The sequence below is a fragment of the Phycodurus eques genome, chromosome 20, assembly GCF_024500275.1.
Source record: "Phycodurus eques isolate BA_2022a chromosome 20, UOR_Pequ_1.1, whole genome shotgun sequence".
NCBI classification, from domain to species: domain Eukaryota; kingdom Metazoa; phylum Chordata; class Actinopteri; order Syngnathiformes; family Syngnathidae; genus Phycodurus; species Phycodurus eques.
This window is the reverse complement of record NC_084544.1, coordinates 8912079-8937777: the sequence shown is the minus strand read 5'-3', so window position 1 is coordinate 8937777 and position 25699 is coordinate 8912079. Positions and strand designations below refer to the sequence as shown.

Sequence of the window (25699 nt, the reverse complement as noted above, 5' to 3'; positions counted from 1 at the left end):
GCACTTCATTGATTCATTTTGAATTTGAAAGCGTCAAGCCCACAAAATACAGTACAACAACAAAAGCACGTTATATCTGGGATATAATGACGCTATGGGGTGTGACCTCTATTTCCACCCTCCCCCATGCCCCACACCCGCCGCTTCGCTTCTTTACGCTAAATCCTTCAATCTTCATCATGACAAAATGGAGTGTAAATGACTTTCCTGGTGAGAAACGATTTAAGGGTGAAAAAAAAAAAAAAAAAAAAAAAAGGTGAGGTTGAAGACATCACAATTAGATCTCTTGAACGTCTTACTTAACACTCGAGCAACCCCCCCCCCCCAACCCTTCAATTGCTTCATATCTTCACTCCATAGGAAGGACCAGTGGGAAATCGTCTTGGGAGATTACCACCAACGTGTGTGTGCGTGCGTGCGTGCATGTGTGTGTGTTAGAGTTGGAAAGAGGCAGTGTATTAATGTAGCCTGAGTCTGTATGCAACATGCATACAGACTGTGTTTTGTCTCTTTGTGTGTGTGTGTGTGTGTGTGTGTGTGTGTGTCATCCAGGGAACACATACTGTAAGTGGATTAGCCGTCATGCTTTTATACATGTAATGGAAACATCAGGCGGAAAAAGAAAAGTAGGGCTGAGGCCAGGCTGCGAGTGAGAAGGGGGCGGGGAGAGTTGAATAAAAGTGGCGTGCAAGACCCTCAAGGTTTTCTTCAATAGCAAAGGCTTTGTGCTGGAAAATTTCATCACCACCTATTGGAAATAGAAAAAGCCCAAGGAGACGTGGGCTGGCTTTCCTGTCGCACGTCTTTTTAGACACAGAGGAAACGAAAAGTACAGGAATGACTCGTACGCACAGGAGCTGTCCAGCTTCTGATACTACCTCAGGAGACGGCATATTGCCAGGTCAACATCATGCTGCCGATACAGATCAGTGATGTTGGAGAAAAAATGATGGCTTTTGGCGGAGGTTTAAAAAAAAAAGCTACAGAAGGCAGCAAACGTCCGAAGCCGGAAAAGTGCCGGTTTGACCTCTCTCCAATCCGTGTCTGTGCTGTGTAAACAGACCGTTGACATTGGGGGAGGGGGGATCTGGAAAAATACAGAATCCGTCTACCTCTGAAGACGGAAAGTTGCCATGTTGACTTTGTCCTCCCATTCCATGTCAGTGTTGCTTGTACAGAGCAGTCACACTGGGAAATGATAGCTTTTGCATGAGGCAGTTTGAAAGAAGTGACACAGGGCGGTATCCCATCTACCTCCAAAACCGGAAAATGATCGCGTTGACTTTGTCCCTCTGTCTTGGGTCTGTGTCGCTCATGCGCAACTGCAATGCTGAGAAAAAGCCCCCCGAAAATGACAACTTGTACAGGCAGTTTGAAAGGTGCTACGGGAGGATGTTTTACCGAGATCCTGCAAAATGAGTGTCAGTGTGTGTGTTTGTTTGATCATCTGAATATAGTTCCTTTCAGTCATGTTTAACGTGGCGTGCCTTGATTCCATCCATATGAATACCCCACACTTGACTTTACATGAATGTAAAATGTATGAGTTTGAAGTTTTTGGTTGGTTTTTTTGGACATTCTTAGCCAGTACGTCATCAAGTAGAGTAACTGCGCCACCTAGTGGCTGCGGTGTCGTTTATTAAGTACGGCGTTCTTCTTCTGATGAGACCAAACGTACCTTTTGGAATCGCGGCCAAAAAGTTCAACGTTGGTTTCATGGGACCATCATAACACAATGTGCCACGCGCGGTGGCAGATTTCCGATGCGCGTTTTCTTTTTCCTTTGTAAGATAAGGCGCCCCATCGCCTGGACTTATGAAGAAGAAGATGAATGAAATTGTAGTCACGTCCTAAACAGTCAGCACTTGCCAGGATTTCCCTCCCGACCAGTTTTCTTCTCGTCTTTTCATCAATTTGGATAGGCGTCCAGTTTGTCGTGATGTCCTTGTAGTGCCATATTTTCTCCACTTGATGGTGACTGCCTTCACTGTGTCACGTACAGTATAGTTCACGCCTTGGAAATTCTTTGGTACCCATCTTCTTCTGACACCTTTGAACAATGAGAATCCTCTGATGCTGTGGAAGCTCTCTGTGGCCCATGGCTTGAGCTGTAAGCGTGCGCTGACGACAAAAAGACGACAGGAAAAGCCTACTAGAACATCTGAACTTTATTTGGAGTTAATTAGAGGCACCTTAAACGGTGGCAGGTACGTGGCAAGTCTCATTTAATAGGCGTTTGATTCATTGTGAGCACAGCCACGTGTCCGGTTATAAGCGGGCGTGCACAATCGTGCAACCTTTTTTTTTGGATTATTTTGACTTCCCATCTCAAAGTTTTTATTTGTATTTTTTTTTATTTTTATTGAGTGTACAGATTATAGTTCATAATAATGATGGAAAAAGTTTTGAAATAATTGCTGGCATTTGAAAAGGGGAGTGTAGCCGCTTTACATCCAGTTGTCGCAACCATATCCCGATTTGGTTTCTTTATTTTTTCTCGATTTCTTTCTTTATTTATTAACTGTCTGCTTGCGAAAACGGTTTGGTATGTGTACGCGTTCGTGCGCGCGTGCAGTGTATAACATTATCGGTCGGGACGTCTCAGCCAATCACCATGCAGAGGATCCTCAAGTCTGATAAGGGCCGGCGGCAGCGTCTTTTCGACTCAAGTTTGGTCTAAAACTCCAACAGAACCGGATGAGGCGCCACTTGTTCGCGATAATTGCAGCTTGAACTCTCTCGCTGGAAGCTAAGATGAAAAAGTTTGGCCGAGCGCTGCTCGTTCTCTCGGCCCTGACAAGTTGGTGTGCGCTCGGTTGCGCTTCGGTGTGTCCCGCCGTGGAGGAGGCGTTCGGATCCGTGGTCAGCCTGCTGCGCCCCGGGCAGCAGCACCCGCTTCTGGGCGAGGACTCGCTCGTCGCTCTCTTTAATACACTGGAGAACCGTGTGCAGTGTGGACAAGTGCCGTGTGGAAAGGTACTTCTTCTTTTTTTTTTTTTTTTTTTTTTTCCCGCCTGTGACAAAGTCTAAGCGCGCCTCAGGTGCGGTGCTAAGGGATCGCGGTCCAAAAGCTGTTCATGTGCTAATAATGCGATTAAAACTACAGTAATGACAACTTTTCTGATCTTTTTGTTGGTTTGTTTTTTACTTCAAGCCAAATGTGCTATGAAAAAAAATATATTTATAATAAACGTTTAAACTTTACATTTACTGTACTCTGGTCTTTGTTTGATTTTTAATTATCATATTTTTTTTCCCCCCTACCACAAAATTCAATTCTATTTAATATTTATTTAATTTATTCAACTCCAACATTTCAACCTATGACATTCATTGGGCAAGTTTTTATTTTATTTTATTTACAATATATACTTATTTTGTGATTTCATTACATTTCTGTAAAGTATTTTTATGTCCTGCATTTGTTTTATGTAATTGGTGCCATATTCTATATTTATATTATTTATTTATATTTTATATCCTCTGATGTACACCACTTTGGTCAAAACTGTTGATTCTGAATGTGATCGATAAATACATTGTATTAGATATATTTTTATATATTTGTAATATAGTTCGTTGATGGTTTTGTTTGATATATTTGTTGCCTTTTTTCTATATATTTATTTAGCTTCACTGATTTTCCTTAGATAAACCTAATAGGAAGTAAAGTAACAAAATACAACAGTAAGAATAACATGACACATATTTATTAATGTTTTCATGAATTCATCAATTGAACAAACTAATAATGTTAGTAAAGTTGTTTATCTTTTTCATATTATTCTTATTTTATCTTATTTTCATATTCTATATATATGACACAAATCTCGGGATTTATTGGGCTAATCTGGGACCTCGGGCATCGTATTTCGTGCCATATCGTGTGTGAATGTGTGCTGTAAGACAAATTCCTTAAATCCTTGACGAACAACATCATATTTATGTATTTATTAATGATTGAAGGGACACAAAAACATTAAGAAACAAATATTTATCTCAGATGATGTAATGGTGTATTCATTATTAAATTAAGAAACATATAATATAATATAGTTAACATTGTTAATTTATTAAGGACCAAATTAACAAGATAAGAAGAACAATGATTAATGATTCCAGTAACAAAATATTGAGAGCATAGTGTTTATATTAAATTATTGATATAGTCATGTGTTCGAATTGTTACATTTTATGAGGATTTCAGGATTTTTGAGTTCCTTTGACATTTTATTAGTTTTTAATATTGCATGGGGGCCGGACCGACTGTTTCCGCGGGGCCATGCGTGGCCCACGGGCTGTAGGTTTCAACCCCCTGTGAAACCGGGAATAAAGGAATTTACTTTCTGTGGAGTCAATGTTCAACGTTTGTGAGCATGAGGTCAGTGAGGCCTAAGCGCCCTTATCAGTGTGTGAGAAGTCCTTGAACTCGTCGCATGTCAGCGTGATCGCGATGAAAGGAAGGCGCGTGATGGATTGTTCCCACTGGCGGAAATAAAACGGATCGTAGCCTGGCCTGCAGGCGATTAGTGATTTGCAAGTCAAAGAGACTCCTCCATTGTTGCTCGTAATACTGTAATCAGTGTCAAACCCTTTAGAGAGGTTGAATAAATCGATAAAAGTCAATTGACTCAAAAAGCGACATGTCGTCAGCCAATTTGCTGCCCTTGGAAAAAAAAAAAAAGCCTGTTGTGTGCATGTAACGTATGCCATCAAATGGTCGCTTTCGATAAATGCAATGGAATTAGCAATAACCATAGTGCATCGTTTAAAAATAAAGTGAACGTTTATCACAGTTAATGATTTTGATAACAACAAAAACACTTATGTACACAAAATAGTTTCCCTTATTTAATTAACTTTTGTAGAGCTCGTACGGAAGTCAAAAAAATCACTGGACATGTTATCAAAACAACGTGTTCCCATATTTTTGCTAACCTTGTCAACTGAGTCACAAAAAAATGCAAAATTGGCAAGTGATAACAACTGAAAAGGCCTGAATTTGGTTTTTTTAGCTTACACTGCGAAATCTGAACGCCAGAAGCTTGTGGTTTTTAGGCAGGCACGAGACACAACTCATTCGGCGCGAATAATTCTTGGAGCAGACAGCGTCGCACAGTTCTTTTCGATAAGGCCACGGATGGGGAATAGCTCGTTTCTTAGAAAGTAGGAAGTACAGTCATCTTTTTAAATATAGACAGTAAAGGTAAAAAGTCGTCAAAAAAATAAATACTCCAGTAACACTCAGTAACCCCCATTTGTACTTTTATTACTTCCCACCACCTCCAACCAAAGTAGGATTTTGTTTGTGCAGGTTATTGTTTCCCAGTTCCTGGGTCATGCTACTTTTAGACGCCGCCAATAAACGGTTATAAAGAGCGAGAATGAGTTACAGCTACTGTGATTGATGCGTCATGCTTAGTAGTCAGTTGAATTTTTGTCTAAAATGCTGTAGTGGTTCCCAAAATGTAGTTGTGGGAAGTAATGACGTACAAACACTTCCTTACTGTACTTACTTGTACGTTTTACTTTTACTCCTTGCATTTGAAAATGCGTATCTTTTTACTCCACATTTTGTCAAAATAGGCTTGTTACTTTTTTTGACCACAACAGTCCGCTAGTTTAATGTTTGACATATAATGTGAAACGTCAGAGTAATTCGAAACCTTCAAACACCTGCAACTTTAACACACGGAGCTGCTGCGGCACAAAGTGGTACTATACTGGAGGCGCCCAGCTCCAAAATCCTACTTGCTTATACAGTCTACCGTAAAAAACGGGGAATACTGTAGTAACAGTAGAGGCGATGTTTTACATTTCATTTAGATTTGGATCAATGGATCACAAATGTGTTTTTATCCCCAGTGCAACCTAACAGATGCCGTTCACCAGCTGATCCACAATCACAGCGACCATCGGCAGGGAGGCGGCGAAGAAGATCACGCCTTTGACGGGTCGGGATTTACTGCCCTCGCCGCTGGCTGCATCCTGTACCTGTCCTCTCCTGACACGGTGTGCACCGTGGCGGGCCAGGGGAGGTGGGGGCAGGAGGTAGAACACTTCTTGGATGGAATCGCAAGCGGGAATTCCCATGAGCATCACCATGAGGAAGATGAGGAGGGGGAGGAGGGCGCGCCGTGCCACGGGCGTGAATATCAGCACATGGGCCTTCGTGGATTAGAAGGTGTGCTCGGACAACTTCTGAAGCACTATGAGTCATCAGACATTGAGGTCAGTGGGAAAAATATTTGCTTATGGTTGGTTACCACCTGCTTTTTTACCTTAAGTGAACAAGCCAGCCAGCCAGCCAGCCAGTCTGGAGTTTCACAAAAATACCCAGGAAAGGTGAGCTGTCAGTGGCCAGTGCTTCAGCCTTACTGGGGCCTCCACCTGGAGCCCTTTGTTGTTGAATAATATTTGGTTCACTTTTAATAAGTGGTTCCTAATATGGCTGGGGACCAAAGGCCCCAAGTTTTGAGACCAGCTTAGCCCAAAAAACAACTTTTGGGACAGCCAGTAAGCCAGGGTGTTGTGACAAACTTACCCAGAAACGGTGATGTGTAGGCTCCCCCTGGAGCCTTGAGTTTTTGGATTAGTTCAGATCAGCTGTGATTGAGTGGTTCAGGATGTGGCCTATGGACAAAGGATGCAAGGTTAGAGTACAGCTCAATAAATACATAAATAAACTTGTTAAAAGGATCGATCCAGCCAGCCTGGAGGTTGACAAACTTACCCAAGAAAGACGAAGTGTAGACGGGCAGTCTTCTGGACATACTGGGGCCTCCACTTGAATACTTGTGAGATTCTTTGGGGTAAAATCTAGTTAAGTCGTTCAGATACAAGGTTTAGTCACAAATTTGGCACTTACTCACTCCTTTTTGAACCAGCAAGTCAGCCTGGAGTTTGTGACAAACTGAGACAAACCGCCCAGGAAAGACGATCTGTTGGCGAGCAGTCTTCCCTGAACAGTGGGGCCATCGCCTGGAGCTACAAGTTGTTGAATGAAGCACACTCCATCTTTCTTTTTATCACCATTGTTAACCAGAGCTGCGTCGAAGCAAGCGACGTCATGTCGGAGGTCGGCGCCCCATCAGCGGAGCAAACCCAGGCGGCGGGTGCAGTTCTGGGCCGGGTCCTGTATCACGCCCTGCGAGGTCGATGCTTTCAATCGCTCCCTGAGGAGAGCTTCTTCCTGGATTACATCATGCACCGACTGGGCTCTGAGAATTTCACCATCGCAGGTAAAAAATAAATAAATACAAAAGACAACACAAGAAAAAACCTTGAACATATTTTCGGGAACTCGTAGACCTGGAAGCTGTCATGAAGTCTCTGGACGTCGGACCCAGCTTGGAGTGGAGCCATGGACCCGAGGAGGACGAGCACGCGCACGATGATCACGATCATGGCAGGCGACGCCAACATTCGGAAGCAAACGGCACCTGGGAGGAGGTAAACACATCATTGAAAGTCATGAAGAAGTATTTTCTAAATGACCGATTGTTCCGATTCTCCCAGCACTGTTTTTCTGCGCACGAACTGGTGCTGATCCACGGCCTGGGAGGGAAGTCCCCCACCCTGGGTCGCTCTGACCTGGCCCGGCTTAGCCCGGCTCTGATCCAGCAGATCCTGAGCGGGGCCTGCGCCGCCTCGCACCCGGCGAAACCAGACGAGCTCAGCAAAACGGAGAGTAAGTGCTCTGCGTGTAATAATCTGAGAAGCTGTCATTCACACAAAGGCATTAAAGTTCACTGCTGGGCCAATTTGAAGTCTATTGCTAACCGAAACAGCAGCACCTACCAAAGGACGGAAACAGTCTCTCAGATATTACTGCACGCTGACGGTTATGTGTAGACTTTATTAGCACGCCAGTCCATTCTTACATTTGGTCACTCTACAATGTTACATTACTGCAGCTATGTTTGACTTTGACGCTCTCGTGTGTCGTGGTTTAGGGTACCTGTACGCAACCCTGGCCAACGCGGTCATCACGTTGGCGTCCATGTTCGGCATCGTGCTGCTGCTGTGCACGTCGTGCACCGGCGTTTTCCAGCTGTGCATCCAGTTCTGCATCAGCCTGGCCGTGGGCTCGCTCTCGGGGGACGCCTTGCTGCACCTGCTGCCCACGGTGAGCCATCCGCATCGCTGTTTCTTGACTTTTATTGAGTCAAGGTACGAATTTGATATGAGACAAATCGCACGGCACACCACCAAACAAAAATGTCACAAAAAGAAATTGGATCATTTCCACAGCGTAGTGGCTGGGGATCACTAATCTATATACTTTACACAAGACACCAATGTCATACTGTATGTAGTTTCTGGGCCTGCACGTGCACTCGGACGAAGCCGGCGGCAGTGGGCTGAGGCACGACCAGCATGGGCATCAACAGCCGGAGGTGTCGGACTACGTGTACAAGATGCTGGTGGTGATGGCTGGCATCTACTACTTCTACTTGATGGAGACGGTCTTCAACATCGTCACGCACAGACATCACCATCACGGGGTGAGCAAAAAGAAAATGGAACTGGACACTTCATTAGGTACACCGGCATGATCTCAATTGCGAGAGCTGGATCACAAATACTGCCTTTTTGATGGATGATATAATAAGGATTTAATTGGACAAATCTGCCATTAATAAATAAAACAAAAGACATTTGTCAATTCTGCCTTTACAAATCAGATAATCCGATTCTCAAAGAAAATAATGTTAAAAATGTATTAACTTTATTAAGGTAAAAATGCTGAAAAAAAATGAAATTAAAGAAATGTGTCAATTCTGCCATTACAGTTCAAATAAATAATTATAAATATTAAACATTTGCCTTAATATCTGATGATTATAAAATCTGTCTTTACTAATACATAAAATAAATACATATAATTAATCAATTTTAAATATTGTAATTGTAAATATTTACACAAATTAGTCTTTACAAAAGTAATACAAAAAATAAACAAACTGTCTTTGACAGATACAAATAAATAATAAAATAACGAAATAAAGAAATTTTTTCTGCCTTCGCCAATAAAACAATTTGCCTTTACAAATATAATACATGAACACATTTGGCATTTACAAATAAAGGAATAATTACTTTTAAAATGAAAGGTAAAATAAAATTTATGGGGGCACATGAAAATGTTTCCATTTACATATTATTATTATTTTTTTATTATATTTTGATTCATTGATTACAAGACATCTTTTTCACTTTTTGAAATTATAATTATTGTATTAATCCCAGTAAACTACTGTACAAGTAAAATGTACTTTTCTTTCAGGATATTTAACGACATTATGTTTAATTATTCCAAACCTTTCCGTTAGGTTCACTGCCCTTCAGTGATTGGCTGAGACAAGTCACATTGCTCTACTGCCTTTTTGACTCAATTTACCAAATATAAATACTTTCCATACATTTTAGACACCTGTAGCATTGGATGTCATTAGAATGTGCAGGTGAACTGAATTGGAATATCTTGTATTCAAAATGTTTAAATTCTTTGGGACAAACCTTTTAGGACGAATCTGAGGATCACCACTGCGACCACGGACGTGTTCTAGAGATGTATCAACAGGAGAGGAAACAAAAAGACAAATTGCACTCAACTTCCAAAGCAGACCTGGTAGGAAGTGTTGCACATTTCAGCAATATTGATATTATTTTGACTGTCATTACTGTGATGTGTGCCAAGGTAAAAGAGGAGGAGGAGGAGCATGAACGCAACCTTCACAGGTCCAGAGAGCGGACCAGAGGTAAGACTGTACTCTGTACTGTACTGTTCCCCCACCCCCCGCAAGGGACAGAGTCCTGCTGCGAACAGGGAAAATCCACAAGTAATTGACATCCTCCCTAAAAAAAATGATAATTATCTTTAAAAAAACTGGAAACTAATGAACATCTGTGTGTTTGTACAGAAAAACGGCTGCTGCCTTACATGATCACCTTAGGGGACGGCATCCACAACTTCGCCGACGGCCTGGCGATGGGCGCCGCCTTCTCGCTCTCGTGGAAATCCGGACTAGCCACGTCGCTGGCCGTCCTCTGCCACGAGCTGCCTCACGAGCTAGGTGATGCGTACACACACCCTGAAGTTTACACTCAAAGAAAATCAGCTACAGAGGCACCTAAACAGCAGTAGGGTCTTACTGCGTTCCTTACATTATGTGGAGATGGCGTCTTGAATGGTGATTAGTGTTCCAGTAGACTCTGACGTGTGGTCGCGCCACAATGTTGTGTTGCTAAACAAAACAGCAGCCCCTACCGAGGAATGTAACCTCCATAATCCTTTGATTATTTTGTCAATAAAAGTCAAAATACAGCTCTTGTCCACTCAAATAGACAGAAACGCACTCAGATATGTGTAGCGTATCGAGAGAAAATGTTCCAACCAAACCCTCTCAATGGTTTGAGAATAAAAGTCAGTAGCATTCGTCAATGGCAATAGATGACAGCATTAGTCAGTGAGGTTGGGGAAAAATACAGCTTTCAACCAGCTAGAAAGAAACACATTGAGACATATAAAGGGAACATTCTGCAACCAGACGCCTCAGGAGTTCTTCAATTCTGATATTTTGTGAATAAAATTCAGCAGCATTAGTCAGCAGAATTAGCTATCCATGTAATTCAATAAAAATACAGCTTTTTTTTACAAATAGCCAGAAATGTATGAAGATGCATATGATGGGAAAATGTTGCCAACAAACCCCCTCAACAGTCCTTTGGATTTTGTCCCCAAAAAAAGTAAGCAGCATTATTTAGCGACATTGGGGAAAATCCAGCTTTTATTCATCTTCATCTTTTACTTACTAGTCGTCTGATTGTTCATTCGAACTCTTTGGCCCACCCAGGCGATTTCGCCATCCTTCTCCACAGCGGCATGTCGGTGCGCCGGGCGCTGCTCTTGAACCTCGCCAGCGCCATGACGTCCTTCGTGGGCCTCTACATCGCCCTGAGCGTAGCCACCGACCTGGCCACCACGCAGTGGATCGCCGCCCTCACGGCGGGCCTCTTTCTCTATGTGGGCTTGGCCGACATGGTGAGTGGTACTACTTCAAAAGTACAGTGCGACCTCTCAATTGGATAGAGTAGTTAGATGGGCGGGTGGGTAGATGGATAGCTAGATAAACTGAAACAAACAATGAAGAGATGCATGTAAAAAAAAAAAATGTTTTTTTGTCATGTTCCCCACTCCAGCTGCCCACCATGATCCACATCAAGTCCAAGAGGCCGTGGCTGATGTTGGCGGTGCAGAGCGTTGGCCTGCTGAGCGGCTGGGGCATCCTCCTGCTGCTGTCCCTCTACGAGGAGAGCTTCAGCTTCTAGCAGCCTTGACCCTGCTTTGGTCTCAACACGAACAAGGATCACTTGTTTTCTAGGATGTTAAATGTTTTAAATGTTTAAAAAAAAAAAAAAAAAACTCTTGCAGACACATTGTGCAAAAGTCTTTGCCTGCAGTTGGATTTGTTGTTTCAGCAATGTTGTAATGACGAGTGGTGGTCAAAGTACAGCCCGTGGGCCACACATTGCCCGCTCTGCTCTTTAATCCGGTCCAATTAACATTAGTTTCAGTTTTTTTCCGTATGAAATTAATTTAATAAAAATAGGTCTTATTTTTTTGCATTTAGTTGCAAATCATTTGTTCATTCATGTATTAGTAAAATGACCATGAATTATTGCATTATAAAAATACCAAATTACATCATGTGCAAAAATAAGTACAACAATTATTTGCAAAGCAAATTATTTGCTTTTTGCAATTATTTGCTTTTTGCAAAGCAAATAATTGTTTAGTTAATTACAAATGATCAACAATACACCTTAAAAATGAAAATTAGTTTTCAATAAACCCATTTAAATTTTTGTATTGTAGAGAATAATTGGTTAATTATATATTATGAATGTTTTTTTAAAGATGAGCTTGAATCATTATTTTATCATTAAAATAAATTAACATTAAATACAAAAAAAATAAAATTGCATGCCTCGGTAGGTGCTACTGTTTTTGGTTAGCAACACAGGGACCCCACAGTCAGTCTACTGTAATACTAATCGTCTTTAAAGACGCCGCTTGCCGTTAAAACTGCGCAGAGAACTCGTTTAATCTCCACACTTGAATTTATATGAGGGCTGTTTACATGCTTAGTATGTGCTGCTGTTTTGGTTAGCGACTGAGTTCAAAAGGGCTCAGCATCAAACTTGTTCACGTGTGAAAAATGTCACAAAAAATTGGCATTTGAACAGGGCTGTGTAGATTTTTTTACCCACCGTAAAATCTCATTATACAATCTCATTGTACTGTATTGTTTATCATTTGTATTCATTTGAGATATATTTTAAAATGTTTGCATATCGTGTCAGATTGCGCCTTCAAACTGGCTGATGGCACCCTTTTTCTCTTTTTTTTATCATAAACTTCATCTAATCTGCACTTTGAGGTTATGTTAACATCTTCATTAGGGCCAGAGTCCAGTGACAGCTCATCACGCACAAACAGTAATAACTTATACTCTGTACGCAGGTGGCAACAGTGTCCCCGTTGCACTCACTTTAATGACAGCCCACACGTTAGCGCACTGAGCCTATAAACCCAAATATTGCACCGAGGCCTGTTGACTGAGAAAAAACTTTCACTGCTGTCAGCGTTTTTTTTGGGTTTTTTTTAAAGCACCTGCAAGTCAAAATGGTGTCTTGTGCAGAATATTGTTTGCTTGACCCTTTTTATATGATTAGATCCCAAAGTGGAATACTACCGGGGTGTGTTCAGGCATGTAAAGAGGTCACCCTGACTTTACTGTGGAAGACGGTAGATTGAATACGTTAACTACAAGGAAATGGAACACATTCCCCAGTTTAATTTTATGACACAGGTCAATATTTGCCTTCTGAGTCAATAATGGGAAAAATATCCCTCCTATTGCTGCGTGTCTGGGGAAAGACAGCACATTGTTCTTCCTCATTACGAATGTTTGAGTCAGTGTAGCGACCAAAGCCTCTCAGGACTCCTTTAATTTGGATTTTGTCAACAAAAGCCAGCCACGTTATGATAAAACAACTTGTATTCAGTGAAAGAAATACATTGTCGTGTGTAAAAAGGTCAAATGTTTGCAACAAAACGCTCTCGAGTCTTTCAAATTTGATATTTTGTAAATTTGTCAGTGACGTTAGTCAATCACATCAGGAAAAATACATCTCTTATCCAGATGGAAATGCATTGATGTGTGTAAAAAGGGAACATGTTACAAATGAACTCCCCTCAGTATTCCTTCAAACAGGTTCTTTTGTAAATAGTCAGTGGCATCAGGAAAATAATCTTTTATTTCGATGAAAAGAAATGGATTGACACGTGTGTAAAAAATGGAAAATGTTGCAACCAAACCCCGTCAGGAGTCCGATGATTGGGATAGTTGGCTAAATAAAAGGCAACTTAATTAGTCAGCAAAAAATACAGCTTTTATTCTGATGAAAAGAAAAGCATTGAGATGCATATACAGTAAAATGGAAAATGTTGCAGCAAAACCACCAGAGGAGTCCTCCTATTTGGATATTTTGTGAATAAAAGTTAGTCAGCGGCACTATGAAATAATCTGAGTCAAAATACAGCTTTTATTTTACTAAAAAGAAACGCATTGACACGTGTATAAAAGGCGAGTGTTACAACTGAAGCCCCTCGGGAGTTCTTCGATTTGGATCTTTATAGATAAAAGTCAGTGGCATGAGTCGGCAGCATTATTCAGCCACATTAGTAAAAATACAGCTTTTTACAGTTTGACACACGCATTATGATGCGCACAAATGCTGTAACCAAACCCCCTAAGTAGCCCTTTGATTTGCACCACATCTTTTCGTGAATAATAGTCAGCAGCACTACTCAGCGACTTTAGTAAAAATACAGCTTTTACTCAGATAAAAGTAACGTACTGACACCTTTATAAAAGGAAAATGCTGCAACTGGGCCCTGTCAGGGGCTCCTCGATTCTACCAACCCCCTCAATAGTCCTTTGATTTGGATATTTTGTAAATGATAGTCAACGGTGTTAGTCAACAACCTAAGGAAAATAAATCTTTTATTCCTATACAAAGAAACACATTGACACACACAAGAAGTAAACAGGGAGTTTTTTACTTGAATCGAATGATCTCTTGAGTAGCCAGCTTGATGAGCTGGTTGAAGTCAAACTGGATGTACTTCCGCCAGTAGCGTCGGTCTCTGCCGTACGTTTGGGCGGGATAGCACGGACTTCCTATAGGAGAAACCACATACATTCAACAATAACACTAAATTAAATGCAAATGTATAATTAGCATTCATTTTCTGCCTCCCAGACACCACTGAGGTACCGTCATCACCATCTAGTGGTCAGAACTTGGTCTGGCCTTTCCAGCCTTGTTAATGGATGAATGTCCTTCATTTTTTAAAACCGAGTAATTCAAACTCAATTTCGCATGTAATTTTGAATGCATTATTCAGATGCAAAAATACATATGTTAACGGCTTACCGATGCCGTGAAAGATTCGGGCAACGGCTCTTCCCGAGAACTTCTCGTCACTTCTGTTGGACAGGAAGCTCCTTATGTCCCCTCTGATCTGATTTTCCCAGTCCAAGAGCTAAAAATAATATTTTTTTTAAAAATAATCCAGCATAGTAGTTTATAACACCAGCATAGGGTTTTTTGTCACCTTGTACTGGTCCAGACTCTCCTCAAGGTTGAGTGGGTCCAGGGTGAAGTCCCTGTCCCGTCGCTTGTCAAAGTAGTCGGACAGGAGGTCCTTCAGCTGACGACTGCGATTCTCGTCCAGGTTATCCACGCAGGACAATACGCTTTTAAAGGCCACACTGGCGACAAAGAAAAAACATTCAGATTCAGTTTTGCTGCCTGGACGGGTTGCCAAAGGAATTGAGACAGAACGTATGCTGCATAATCACTAGATGCTGAAGCAATCGAGGTCAAAGATGAATGTTACTACTTTACAGCGAGGCCGCAGGTAATTCAGTGCCAACTAGTTTGCTGACTAAACGGAGGGCTCAAGTAATTCAGGCCCAGCTAGTTTGCATGGACATGTACCTTTTGAAAGCCTTAAAACAGGCGATCAGCTGGTAGAGATTGCACCTCTCTCGATCCTGCACTCGCTTGTGGAGGAACCGGCACACCCTGTCCAGTTCCTCGTCGCTCAGGTCGCCGTAGGAGCGGAAGTAGAAGGACAGGGAAGAGAACTCCACGTGGACGCCGCTCCGCCCACCGGCTACACAGAAAGAGCAAGTACAGCGAACCCTCCGTTATCGCGGTGGGCGGACAGATGGATACTTAGCTCATCCGGTGAGGGAAATTACTATCACAGAAGCAATATTCATACATATACACTTGTAATATTATAACACAAAGTCAGTGTCCGCTCACCTTTACCCGTGCTCCATTGCAGCTGTCTGAGTCCCCTCTTGACCAGGGGGAGCTGCCATCCCATCGTGTCGGCCACCTCCACCACGTCAAACTCCAGCTGGTCGCACGACTCCACTCGCTCGCCGCCCATGCGCCTCCGAGCCAGCACCACGGCGACGGGCGGGCAGCTGCAAAGCCACGAGTGTTCTTTAGTATTTGAAACAATTGGGATGAACGCGGGTATCAAGTTGAGAGCAGGGCGTTACATTTGAGTGATTTTCCGCAGCTGTCTGGGTCCTTCATAGCAGCTGACTTTGCACACAGACAACGTGGGGTGGAGAAGCTCCACAAAGCGCTGCGGATGGAGCTCCAGATAGCACAGCAGCGTTTCGATACCTGAGAAAAAAAACGACATGTACACATCAAGAGTATGCATATCGCGCCTGAACAGGCTGCCGTAGGAATCGTGACGGGTAGTGTAAGTCGATGTTCTGTCGTGTAGTCACTACATCTTGAAGCCGAGAGAGCAAAACGGGAGCAACCGGTAGAAGGTACAAGTAATTCAGATGCAATTACTTCGCCGACTAAACATGATACCAAAGGATTAGAGACGGGAAGTCAAATCAATTTCTGTTTTGGAGCAATAGAGACAAAAATGGATCTCTCTACATGGCAGCAACCAGCAGAAGATACAAGTAACTCCAGCCCATTTAGATTGCACCCTAAACAGGGAGCAGTAAGAATGATTATCACTGTGCAGTTACCTTCTTCTGTGATGTCCAGTGTCTCCACAGTCTCCTGGATGGGGACAGCTCTCTCATGAGTGTGACACACTCGCTCCAACGGCCAGTCAGAGGAGCTTTCTACTTCCTGGTCACCCGCAAACTCCACATTGACATTTTTAGTGTCTGAATTGACCTCTTCTTGCTCGCTCTCTGTGGAATGTAGCATCTCCTGCCGGGCGGGTGTGTCGCGGCTGCTTTCCTGATCGCACATCTCCATCACCACCAACAGCTCGGCGTCACAGACGTCCTCCTTGACACGAGACGCATCGGGTATGACGTGTGTGTCCATCTCGTCATGGGACTACAAACCCATAACGGGCGTTTACCTGGATCAGTTCTTGTTGTTTCTGGTGGATTTGTTTGCATTTGCATGGCGGGAATACTTTCCGGACCAGCCTCTTCACCGTGTAGTAGTCCACCGTGTCGGAATAGATGTGACGCCGCAGCTCGTGGAGGTCCATACCCTATGTGTGAAACACAAAAAATAATTCTCCATCCATCCATTATAACACAATAAGTAAATCATTAAAAAGAAACTAAAATCTAATGAGTCATTAACAGTTGCAATCTTACTTCGGGATCAAGGAAGAGGTGACAGTGTGCTGGTTCTCCGTCTCTCCCCGCTCTCCCGATTTCTTGGACGTAACTCTCGAAGCTCTGAGGAAATAATGTGACGCTCAGGCACAGAAAAGATTTGCACTATACACTCCAAACCAAGTACTGTGTGTGAAGCCTAATACGCACCTTAGGCATGTTGTAGTGAATGATGCCCCGCACGTCCGATTTGTCCAGGCCCATGCCAAACGCCACGGTGGCCACCACGATCCGGAGCTCGCCGCACATGAAGTTGTTTTGAACCCGGCGGCGTTCCGACCCAGAGAGGCCGGCGTGGTACGACTCGGCCTGCCACTTCAGAGGTTTACGAATCTTCTTCCTTGCTGGAAACATAAAAGACAGACGGCTTGCTTGTTTTTTGAACATGTTAAAACACCCTACATATTATAGAAACAGACTGTTCCCCACTCAGCTTGCTCCCTAAATGGGTTGCCGAAGTTAACTTGACAGGTAGTGTGAGGTCACTAAATCTTGAAGCAATTGAGAGTGAAAAAATTGAAATGAAAAATAAAATCTCATTACTTGACGGCAACCATCACAAAGCACAAATTAATTCAGGCCCAACTAGTCTGCAAAATGAATCTGGACAGGTACTAAAAGTATGTTATGTTGTGTCGTCAATAAATCAAAGCAATAGAGGTAAAAGTACAGTATTATTTTTAAATGGGAGAAAACGGCAGAGGTTGTAAGTCATTCAGGACCAAATAGTTCGCAGCCTTAACAGGCCGGCAGAAGGAATCGGGACGAATAATAATAAGTACATTTTATGTCGTGTAGTAACTACATCTTGAATCAAGGGATGCAATAGACGATAGAATCCAACCCCCCATAATGCGCAAGCTATCCAGGCCCAACTTGTTTGCTGTCGGTCATAGCCAAAAGTAGCCACCTACTTACCAAGTTCTTTCTTCTTTTGTCCGAATGGATTGACTTGTGCTTGGCTGTTGCTGATGTATTTATTTTTTTTCAGCAGCACCCCCTGCAGGCAGGTCCTGAGCAGCGCGGCCACGCGAGCCGTCTCCTCTCTCCTGGTGCAGTAGACGATGACAGAGTCCAGGCAGCCGAAACGATCGCCTTTCAACAAGGAAACCAGAGCCTTAAAAGAAAAAGAACAAGAAAAAAAGGACAAAGCAAAGTATTGTAAATCGGGGGACACTCTTGAGGGGTCGAACACTATTGGTCGTACGTGATCCTTCTCCCGATCCATGGACACAGACAGTTGCAGGTTTGCGGGCACGGCGGTGGATCGGACCGCAATGCCGTCCTGGTCTTGGATGTCCAGGTGCTGGGCGATATCCAGAGCCGTAGACAACGTGGCCGTGGCCGTGAGCCCGAGCAAGCAGCGCACGCCCAAGCGCTCCCTCAACACCTACAAAGAGGGACCGATCGGGACCAACTGTCAGGTAATCCTCGACTGACGGCTATGATCACATAACATCGAAAATCTCATTCACCTTACAAAGCCTGAGGTAGCAGGGCCGGAAGTTGTGCGACCACTCTGACACGCAGTGGGCTTCGTCGATGCAAGCAAAGGCCACGGGGGGGAGCTCCTGCGCCGAGGGCAGGCACCCAGAACTGGAGCCGCCGCCGCCAACCAGCGCTTCGGGGGAGAGCAGCAGCACACACACCAGCCCTGCTTTTACCTGAGTAAATACACCAAGGAAATACTCAAGAATCCAACTACATCACTGTTGCAAAAATGGCTGCCTGTTACCTTTTGTATCGCAGCTTCTCGCTGTTTCATGGTCATGTTGGAGTGGATGCAGGCTGCTTTCAGATTGGCTGGCAGGCTAGAGAGCTACACAAACACACGTGAACAACTGGTTTTTAGTTTTTAACAGGCTGCCAAATCAAACCAAAGCATGCAGAAAAAGTACGCTATGTTGTGTCGTCACTAAAATGTTCTCCCTGGGGGTGCGGCACCTGGTCATCCATGAGCGAGACGAGAGGGGAAATGACCAGGGTGATGCAGTTGGACCGCTTGGCATACAAGTAAGCTGGCAGCTGATAGCACAACGACTTCCCCATCCCTGTTGACAACACCACCAAGGTGGAGAGACCTGCAGGCAGAAGTAACTATGTATGAACATAAGTCAAAGTTTGGTTCTACGCTTATCTTTTCACTTTTTCTCTGGTTACCCTTCTCTAATAACATCACACATTTAAAAAGAAAAAGTCAAAGAAAAAGCAAAGCCCTAATGATTCAGCTACTCACTAAGCAGAAGTCTCATGAGATTTACTGACACTGTTGATTTTCATATTCAGTACATTTTCAATGTCTATATCTTGCGGGACCAGTTGTGCAGTTAAAACTGGCTTTCAGTACCTGACAGGATCCTCATGATGGCTTCCTCCTGCCCCGCCCTGAACGAGCTGTAGCCGAGTTCTCGCAGAGCAGCCGAGACCTCATCCGGTGTCGCTAAACACGCACGGAGCCGTGTTATTTATTTGCTATAATCAGAAACGTGAACTTTATTTACCCTGAACTTTGCCCTCATCGGTGAGGCCGTAAAACGGCACGACGGGGGTCGGAGGTGCCGGACGCTCGTAGTCGGGACGGATCACGTTGAGCAGAGCTTCGTCTTTGTTGTCGTCTGGTTCTTGCTGTTCTTTGAAACCGGGAGCTTGTGGCTGTGGCTGCAGCGTTCCCGTCGCCCTGGCGACTTCCTCCAGGGTGGGCAACTCAAAGGGCTCCTCCTCCTCGACGGGCTGCTCCTCGGGAGCGGCAGGCGGCGGCGCTGCGTGGCAAAGCGGGAGCTTGGTAACGACAAAACCTGCATCACCTGATCTCTTGCAGTCGACGGCCCAAAAAAAAAAAAACGGAGTCATGTAAAAAGTACACGTTATGTGTGTCGTCCCTACATCGTCAAGCAATAGAGGTCAAAAAATGACAAAAAATGAAAATAAATCATGGCACCAAGCAGCACAGGAATCAAATACTGTAATTGAGGCCCAACTAGTTTTCTGCCTAAACAGGAGAAGGTTTGTATTGCACACTACCTGGTCCCTTGCAGTGGACGGCCCAGTGTCCCGTGCCCCCGCACTTGTAGCAGGTGTCGCCCTGGCGACTGTGGCCGCCGCGGAAGCCGCCGCGCCAGCCTCTGCCAAAACAGCTGCCACCGCCACCGAAACGTTCGCCTTTCAGTTGGAACTTCTGCATGTACAACTGGAACAACAAACACGTTTCACATTGTGCATGACCCAACTGACACAATATAAATACACTATGTTATTTGCAGCACAGAAGGGGTAGTCTTCTTTCTGGAAAAAAATAACAAAAGACCCTTTTTCTCATCATATTTTTGGTGTAATATTGTTATTTATGTAACGTTTTAACATTTGTCATGTAATATTACAACTTTATTCTTGCAAAAAAATGTAAAAATAAAACAAAACAAAAACTAATGGAACATATTGTGAAGTAAGAGAGGGCCTCGCTGCTCAATACATAACAATGAGACTGTTGCGTTTATGATGGTGGGAATTTTGACATTCTCACCCACTTTTCTCATTATTTTTGTATAGTATTATTCATTCTTGTAACAGTTCCATTTTTTTCCCCAATATTAGAACTTTATTCTCACTAAAAATACTGGAAAAGTAAGTACTTATTCAGAATGTTGCTTTTATGGTTGTGACATTCACTAATTCTTGTACTATTACAGACGTTTTTTCTGAAAAATAAAATCTGACATTTTTCTTTTAACATTAAAAACAACCTTATCTTATTGTTTCTTGAAGCACTGCAACTTTTTTTGCAATATGACAACTTCATCCTCCCTTAAAATCCTACAGAACAAAAAAATGGAACTTTGCGTCATAGAATACAGAAATTTGTATTAGCAATACAATGAAATAAGTATGAATTAAATGAATAGTATTAAGCAGATGCTAATGTCAACTTATAAACCTTTTTTCTGGGGCCAAAAAAATGTGTCTATTTGTATATAACGTGCGTACTTGTTTGCGTAGGGCCATCCCTCTCAGTGCATATCCTTTGACGTGAGATTTCTTCTTCAGATTGATCTTCACAAAGTTGCCCTCGGTCGTTTTGGAGCCTCTTAAAAGAGGACACAACAAAAGAATTTGTTTTGAGATACAAGTTTTAGATATAAGTACTAGAAGTATAGTGGGGGTCTTACCTGGCTCTGACAGGCTGTGCATATGATCTCCTTGTGCCAAACTCCTCCTCGATTTCTCCAAGTAGGTTCTCCTGAGGGACCTTAACAGGAGTTATAGTAGCTATTAGGGGATTTTCCCCATAACCAGATCTTAATTATCTTTTTAAACAGAATTCTAGAGGTTATATTTCACACCAAAAAATAGTAGGAAATGATCACTTTTTTAAATCATATTTTCTCTTTTATTTTAATTTCCTTGGTATCTACTGCACAAAACATCAGCATATTATATGGCATGCGGACATGTTTTATTTACCCATAAAGATTTTTTTAACTGAATTATAAAGGCTATAATTGATCTAATTTTGAGTTTTGAAAAAGATTTTTGGAAATTATTCAGCCTTATTTTCTTTTTCTATTTATTGTTGACCTAACTGCATAAAATACCAACATCTTCCCTTAACAGATCAGTTTCTTGTTTTGCTGAATTACACAGGTTATAATTTATTAGATTTTTTCCCAAAAAGTTTGAAAATGATCATCACCTTTTCGTACGTCCCAAAATAAGTACTTCAAACCCTGTTTCTACATCCATTTCCTACTGTACCTTCTTTGATGCCTTGGTCTCTTTGTCTTTCTCGGCTTCTGGGTCTTCTTTTCCCTCCTTTCTGCGCCTCTTCTTCCCGTTTCCTTCCTCGGCATTCTCCTCGTTCTTCTTCTCATCTCCATCTTCGTTCTTCTTCCTCCTCCTCTTCCGGGCTCCCCCTTCCTCTATCGCCTCTCCTTCTCGCTGCCTCTTCTTCACGCTCTTCTTTGGAGGACTCCCACTGACATTTTCCGGTGGGACCGGGTCTTCTGTATTTTCCTTCATTTTCACGGGACGTGGATCAAGATTTGCCGGAGTGTTGGTCGTGGCATCTTTCTCATTAACTCGTTTCTCCTCGTCTTTCCCGCTTGGCCGACGACCCTCCTGGTTTCCCGCCCGGGGCTTCTCTTCAGCTCCCAGCTCACCAAAAACCTGACACCTCTCCAGCCACTTTCTGTCCACTGAGATCAGCCGATTGGCGGGAGAAGGCCTTGCCGCAGTGGCGGCTCCTCCAAGTCTTCCAAGACTTAGAGGTCCAAGGCCTCCATCTGAAGTCCCCGAGTCTTTTTCTCCATCTCCACTGGAGATGGTACACACTTGAGTCCTACCAAAACTAGTAGAACTTTTGGAAGGTTCCAAAATGGGCGGAAACTGCTCAAGAGGTTCTTCAGGGTCCGCCAGATCGGGCTTATTGGAGACCAAGGCTTCCGAGGTCGGCTTCACACGCCTGTAAGGGAGGAATACAAAGAAGATGTTGCCCCTTTTGTTCAAATTGAGAACAAGGGAAAAATTAAGAAACATAGTGCAGTGTGCCAATCCCGGAGGGCACCCGAGGACTTCAGTGTAGCTGCAGTAGCTTGACAAAAATAAAGAAAACTCATTTTATGTGAAATGGTGCCGGGGGGAATAATATTAACTGTAACCCCCCATGAAAGGTCCCGAGTCCGGCCGCGAGTAGCGAAAATCCGTGAGTAACTGACAGCCACCCAAAAAGGGGTGCCCGATAGATACCACAAGATATGCCGAACACGTCCTCCGTCATCCGCTGACAAACTGACCTATTTCCTGTTTTTCTGCTCAAGCCAAAGCTGGTTGTAATATATGTGTTGCTTTGCCTCCATGTTGTGGCATCTGGGTACCAATAAACTATGTTGAAGTGAGTTTAGGAGCTTCATGTCATCCTTAGGCAATGAACCTTTTTAGAAGGGGGTCTCAAATACAAATTTTCACTATTCACAGCAGGCCTCACAAAAAGCAGGGGGGAACACTGTACTTCCTTGGCCTTGAGATGGAGCCAAAGCACTGCTTTTATATTAGACAGTGCTTCGGTACCATCTTACGGTGCTTCAGAACAAGCACGAAAACCGTGAAAGGCTAGTTTTTTTAGCACATAACGGAGGATAGGTTTCCCAAAAATATCAGTGACAAGGTGAATTCATGAGTAGTGAATCGGCGGAAAACAATGTTCAAAGTGAGGAAATAAAAAGGACTATTATGGAGAGATTGTGGAGCGACCACATATCTACCAGGAAGTCAACCAACACGCTAAAGATCATAAAGATCTCAACATGATGTACAATCATTTTTTTTAAGTCTGTGCAGGGAACACCACGCTTGTACATGCCTCTAAAAGTGTTGCTGTTGGGCTAGCAACAAAACATTGCCAATGGTCCAAATGTCAGAGTCGAGTGGAAAGCTAATCGTTGGTAAAGACGGCATCTCCACTTAACGTAAGATCATCTCTAATAGTCTCCACGCTTTCATTCCTCTGAGAGGTATGGAGGTAGGTCCTGCTGTTTTTGTTAGCAAGTTGTGATGATACAGTAACAATAAGTCTTTTTGCTGTAGAGCAGTCACTCACCTTGGTGAAAATGGGCAAGATTCTGCAACAGGGGACGTTGCGACAGCGCCGATGTTCTGTACACACTGAACATCTTTTTTTAAGGAGTTAAAAGGCACACGTCCAGATTTTTTAAACGAGACAGGGTTCTCCTGTAACAACATGCACACATTAACAACACAGTCATCCACACAACCTTGTCTTTGAATTTGAGATACCTTATAAGTCAGCGTTGCCAGATTGTTCTTCAGTTTGAGGCCGTAGTATTGCGCCGAGGCCTTCAGAGCATCTCTGTCGAGGGCGGTAAGGGGTTGGGGCGAAGACGCTGGTAACGCACTGCGATTCAGATGAGAACCCCAGCAGTCCTGAATGGACACAATGGCACGATTGCTCATGTCGCTGTATACTCTCAAACACAATTTCAAATCAAACACCCAGCCCATTAAAGAACAAATGAAGAGTCTACTCCTTGTTTCTTGCTAAATGGATTTTTTCTGTTCATTTTGCCAGAAATGTGGTACAGAATTTGCAAATGTTCTTCACATTAACCAATTTTACAGGGATTTATTGTCCCCAAATCAAATTGGGGCTATATACAGTATACTATAAACTGGCACGGAATGACTCTTGAGCTAAATGTTTTCTGCGATTTGCCACTGACAAATAAACGTAACTAAATTAAACGGAATGTAGTTGCCTCTTCCATGTAAACTCAAAACATACCTGTTCAAAATTTCATACTCCCCCTTGTCTCATCTTGTTTTTACATAGATGCTTCTTTCATCCATCCATCCAATTTCAATACCACTTGTTTCTTTTGTTTATTACTTTTAAACCTTTCTTGTACGGTTTGAGTGTAATGTCCTTGAGTGCTTTCAAAGACGCCTTGAAATAAAATTCATTATTATTATTATTATTATTATCACTACCTTCTGGGGTGCAGATCCTGACTGTTCAGTATTATTTCTGGTTGAACAAGTACTACTGCTGCTGCTACTACTGTTGCTGCTGCTATTCTCTTTGGCCTGTTTCAAACTGCGGAACTCTCTGTATAAATCTGGAAGAGAGCAACATATTGCATAGAATTATTGGACAGTACAAGTATAGAAAAACAGACAAATGTGTGCACTCACTCTTGGTGTCCTCTGAAGCTTCATCAATGTCCTCCTGAACATTTTATGTAAATATAGTCAGGACTGATTTACCTGCAGAAGTTATATAGCCATGTATATACAACAAATAAAAATACAAAAGGTGTTACCTTAGCGGGTTTCCTCTGGTGCTCCTTGAAAAAGCCCTGCTCCCAGCTTTTCAGCAACAGTTTCACCTCGTTATAGCGATCCATAGTAGGACCAAAAGCTTTGGTCCAAAATGTCAGAATGACTTTGGAAGATGTTTGGCGAAGCTAAACATTGTTTACGAGTCTCATTTCAATCGGTTTGTGAGTGAAAATGTGAGGTAGGAGCGCACAACAGTGACATCATTAAACGAGCGAGCAAGCAAGAACTTCCGTGTTTATTACGATTTTCCCGCGCCGGAAAATGGTTTATCTTTTTATCCCCCTAATCTGATCATATATGTACCGATAAAAGAGCATAATTGAACGAACCCTTTCTGTACATATATTGTCTGCGTGGAGATAAAATAAGGACGTTGTGAATTCGTCATTTTAAATAAGTTTGTTGTCGAGCTGGCGGGTATCCGGGTTCTAAATAAGGCCCGCCTCATTCTTTAAAGAGACAGCCTCCCTTTAACTTGGAAGCACAGTGCAAGTGGAAGTAGTACATTTAATTTGTACTCTATAGCACTTTTCACAGAGAACTCACAAAGTTCTTCACTGAGTTAAAATACAGTCAAACATAAAATACTGAATCACAACATTTTCCAATAAATACAGGGGGGGGGGGGAATAAATCAAAATACAATACAAATAAAAAAGTCAAGACTTTCTAAATGACTGTAAATGTTTTGAAATGTCTACTGAAGCGTCTTTGATTCCACAAACTGTGTATCGTGTAATTGTATTTACTCACAAAAATTCCACGTCTATACCTTTTAAACGCTCAGCTATTCAGTTTTAGGGCTTTCTATTAAGCTCTAACATGCCACAAGATAACGAACGGCCAAAGAGTTTCTAAATAGGAATTGCTTTTAAGCTATTACGTTGAATTGTCAAATCTGACGAAGAAAAAAGTTTGACCTGGGTTGTTACAGGAAGTCTTCCTCTCGTGCATATACATGCACACTTCAGGTGGGTTTTTTCAAAATCAAAAAAATCTGCAAACGATTTCTAAGGGTGACAAAAGAGGAGTTTGAAATATTAACCGGTTTCAGGATCATAATTGGTGGTACATTGACAGTATAA

General features: G+C 42.8%; 2 protein-coding genes across 6 annotated transcripts; one reads left to right on the top strand and one right to left on the bottom strand.

The window, feature by feature from the left end:
- Positions 1 to 2623: 2623 nt before the first annotated feature.
- On the top strand, positions 2624 to 12359 carry slc39a4 (solute carrier family 39 member 4). Of its 2 annotated transcripts, XM_061664905.1 has the most exons (12): positions 2624 to 2976; positions 5866 to 6231; positions 7046 to 7241; positions 7310 to 7452; positions 7519 to 7690; positions 7956 to 8128; positions 8319 to 8507; positions 9530 to 9634; positions 9704 to 9764; positions 9927 to 10079; positions 10860 to 11047; positions 11206 to 12359. In XM_061664905.1, the coding sequence occupies exons 1-12, from the start codon at positions 2755 to 2757 to the stop codon at positions 11332 to 11334; spliced, it is 2097 nt and encodes a 698-aa protein (XP_061520889.1). In that variant the 5' UTR covers positions 2624 to 2754; the 3' UTR covers positions 11335 to 12359. The 2 variants fall into 2 exon arrangements, with proteins under 2 accessions (XP_061520889.1, XP_061520890.1); XM_061664906.1 differs by lacking the exons at positions 2624 to 2976; positions 5866 to 6231; positions 7046 to 7241; ... (4 more) ...; positions 9530 to 9634; positions 9704 to 9764 and adding an exon at positions 9765 to 9845.
- A 1138-nt stretch (positions 12360 to 13497) lies between these two features.
- Positions 13498 to 25025, bottom strand: recql4 (RecQ helicase-like 4). 4 transcript variants are annotated; one of them, XM_061665272.1, is made up of 26 exons: positions 24596 to 25025; positions 24468 to 24501; positions 24264 to 24391; positions 23553 to 23699; positions 23356 to 23486; positions 21516 to 22221; positions 20930 to 21009; positions 20748 to 20847; positions 19788 to 19953; positions 19268 to 19525; positions 19114 to 19206; positions 18711 to 18847; positions 18502 to 18585; positions 18242 to 18430; positions 17974 to 18156; positions 17685 to 17883; positions 16917 to 17110; positions 16746 to 16829; positions 16499 to 16636; positions 16152 to 16422; positions 15654 to 15783; positions 15409 to 15575; positions 15076 to 15253; positions 14690 to 14846; positions 14509 to 14617; positions 13498 to 14252 (listed from the first exon to the last, which is right to left on the bottom strand). In XM_061665272.1, exons 1-26 carry the CDS (start codon positions 24677 to 24679, stop codon positions 14131 to 14133), a joined length of 4269 nt encoding a protein of 1422 aa, XP_061521256.1. In that variant the 5' UTR covers positions 24680 to 25025; the 3' UTR covers positions 13498 to 14130. The 4 variants fall into 4 exon arrangements, with proteins under 4 accessions (XP_061521256.1, XP_061521255.1, XP_061521257.1 ...); XM_061665271.1 differs by having other exon boundaries at positions 17685 to 18156; XM_061665273.1 differs by lacking the exon at positions 19114 to 19206 and having other exon boundaries at positions 17685 to 18156.
- Between the last annotated feature and the right edge of the window lie 674 nt (positions 25026 to 25699).

What these genes read in the sequence shown, in the direction of transcription:
- slc39a4 (XM_061664905.1), top strand. Translation starts at nt 2,755, where the DNA reads ATGAAAAAGTTTGGCCGAGCGCTGCTCGTTCTCTCGGCCCTGACAAGT. An exon ending in CAAACGGCACCTGGGAGGAG is followed by an intron (nt 7,453 to 7,518) that starts GTAAACACATCA and finishes CGATTCTCCCAG; the next exon opens with CACTGTTTTTCTGCGCACGA. An exon ending in ACAGACATCACCATCACGGG is followed by an intron (nt 8,508 to 9,529) that starts GTGAGCAAAAAG and finishes CAAACCTTTTAG; the next exon opens with GACGAATCTGAGGATCACCA.
- recql4 (XM_061665271.1), bottom strand. Translation starts at nt 24,679, where the DNA reads ATGGATCGCTATAACGAGGTGAAACTGTTGCTGAAAAGCTGGGAGCAG. An exon ending in CGTCCACTGCAAGGGACCAG is followed by an intron (nt 19,526 to 19,787) that starts GTAGTGTGCAAT and finishes TTTGCCACGCAG; the next exon opens with CGCCGCCGCCTGCCGCTCCC. An exon ending in CGATGAGGGCAAAGTTCAGG is followed by an intron (nt 19,207 to 19,267) that starts GTAAATAAAGTT and finishes GTGCGTGTTTAG; the next exon opens with CGACACCGGATGAGGTCTCG.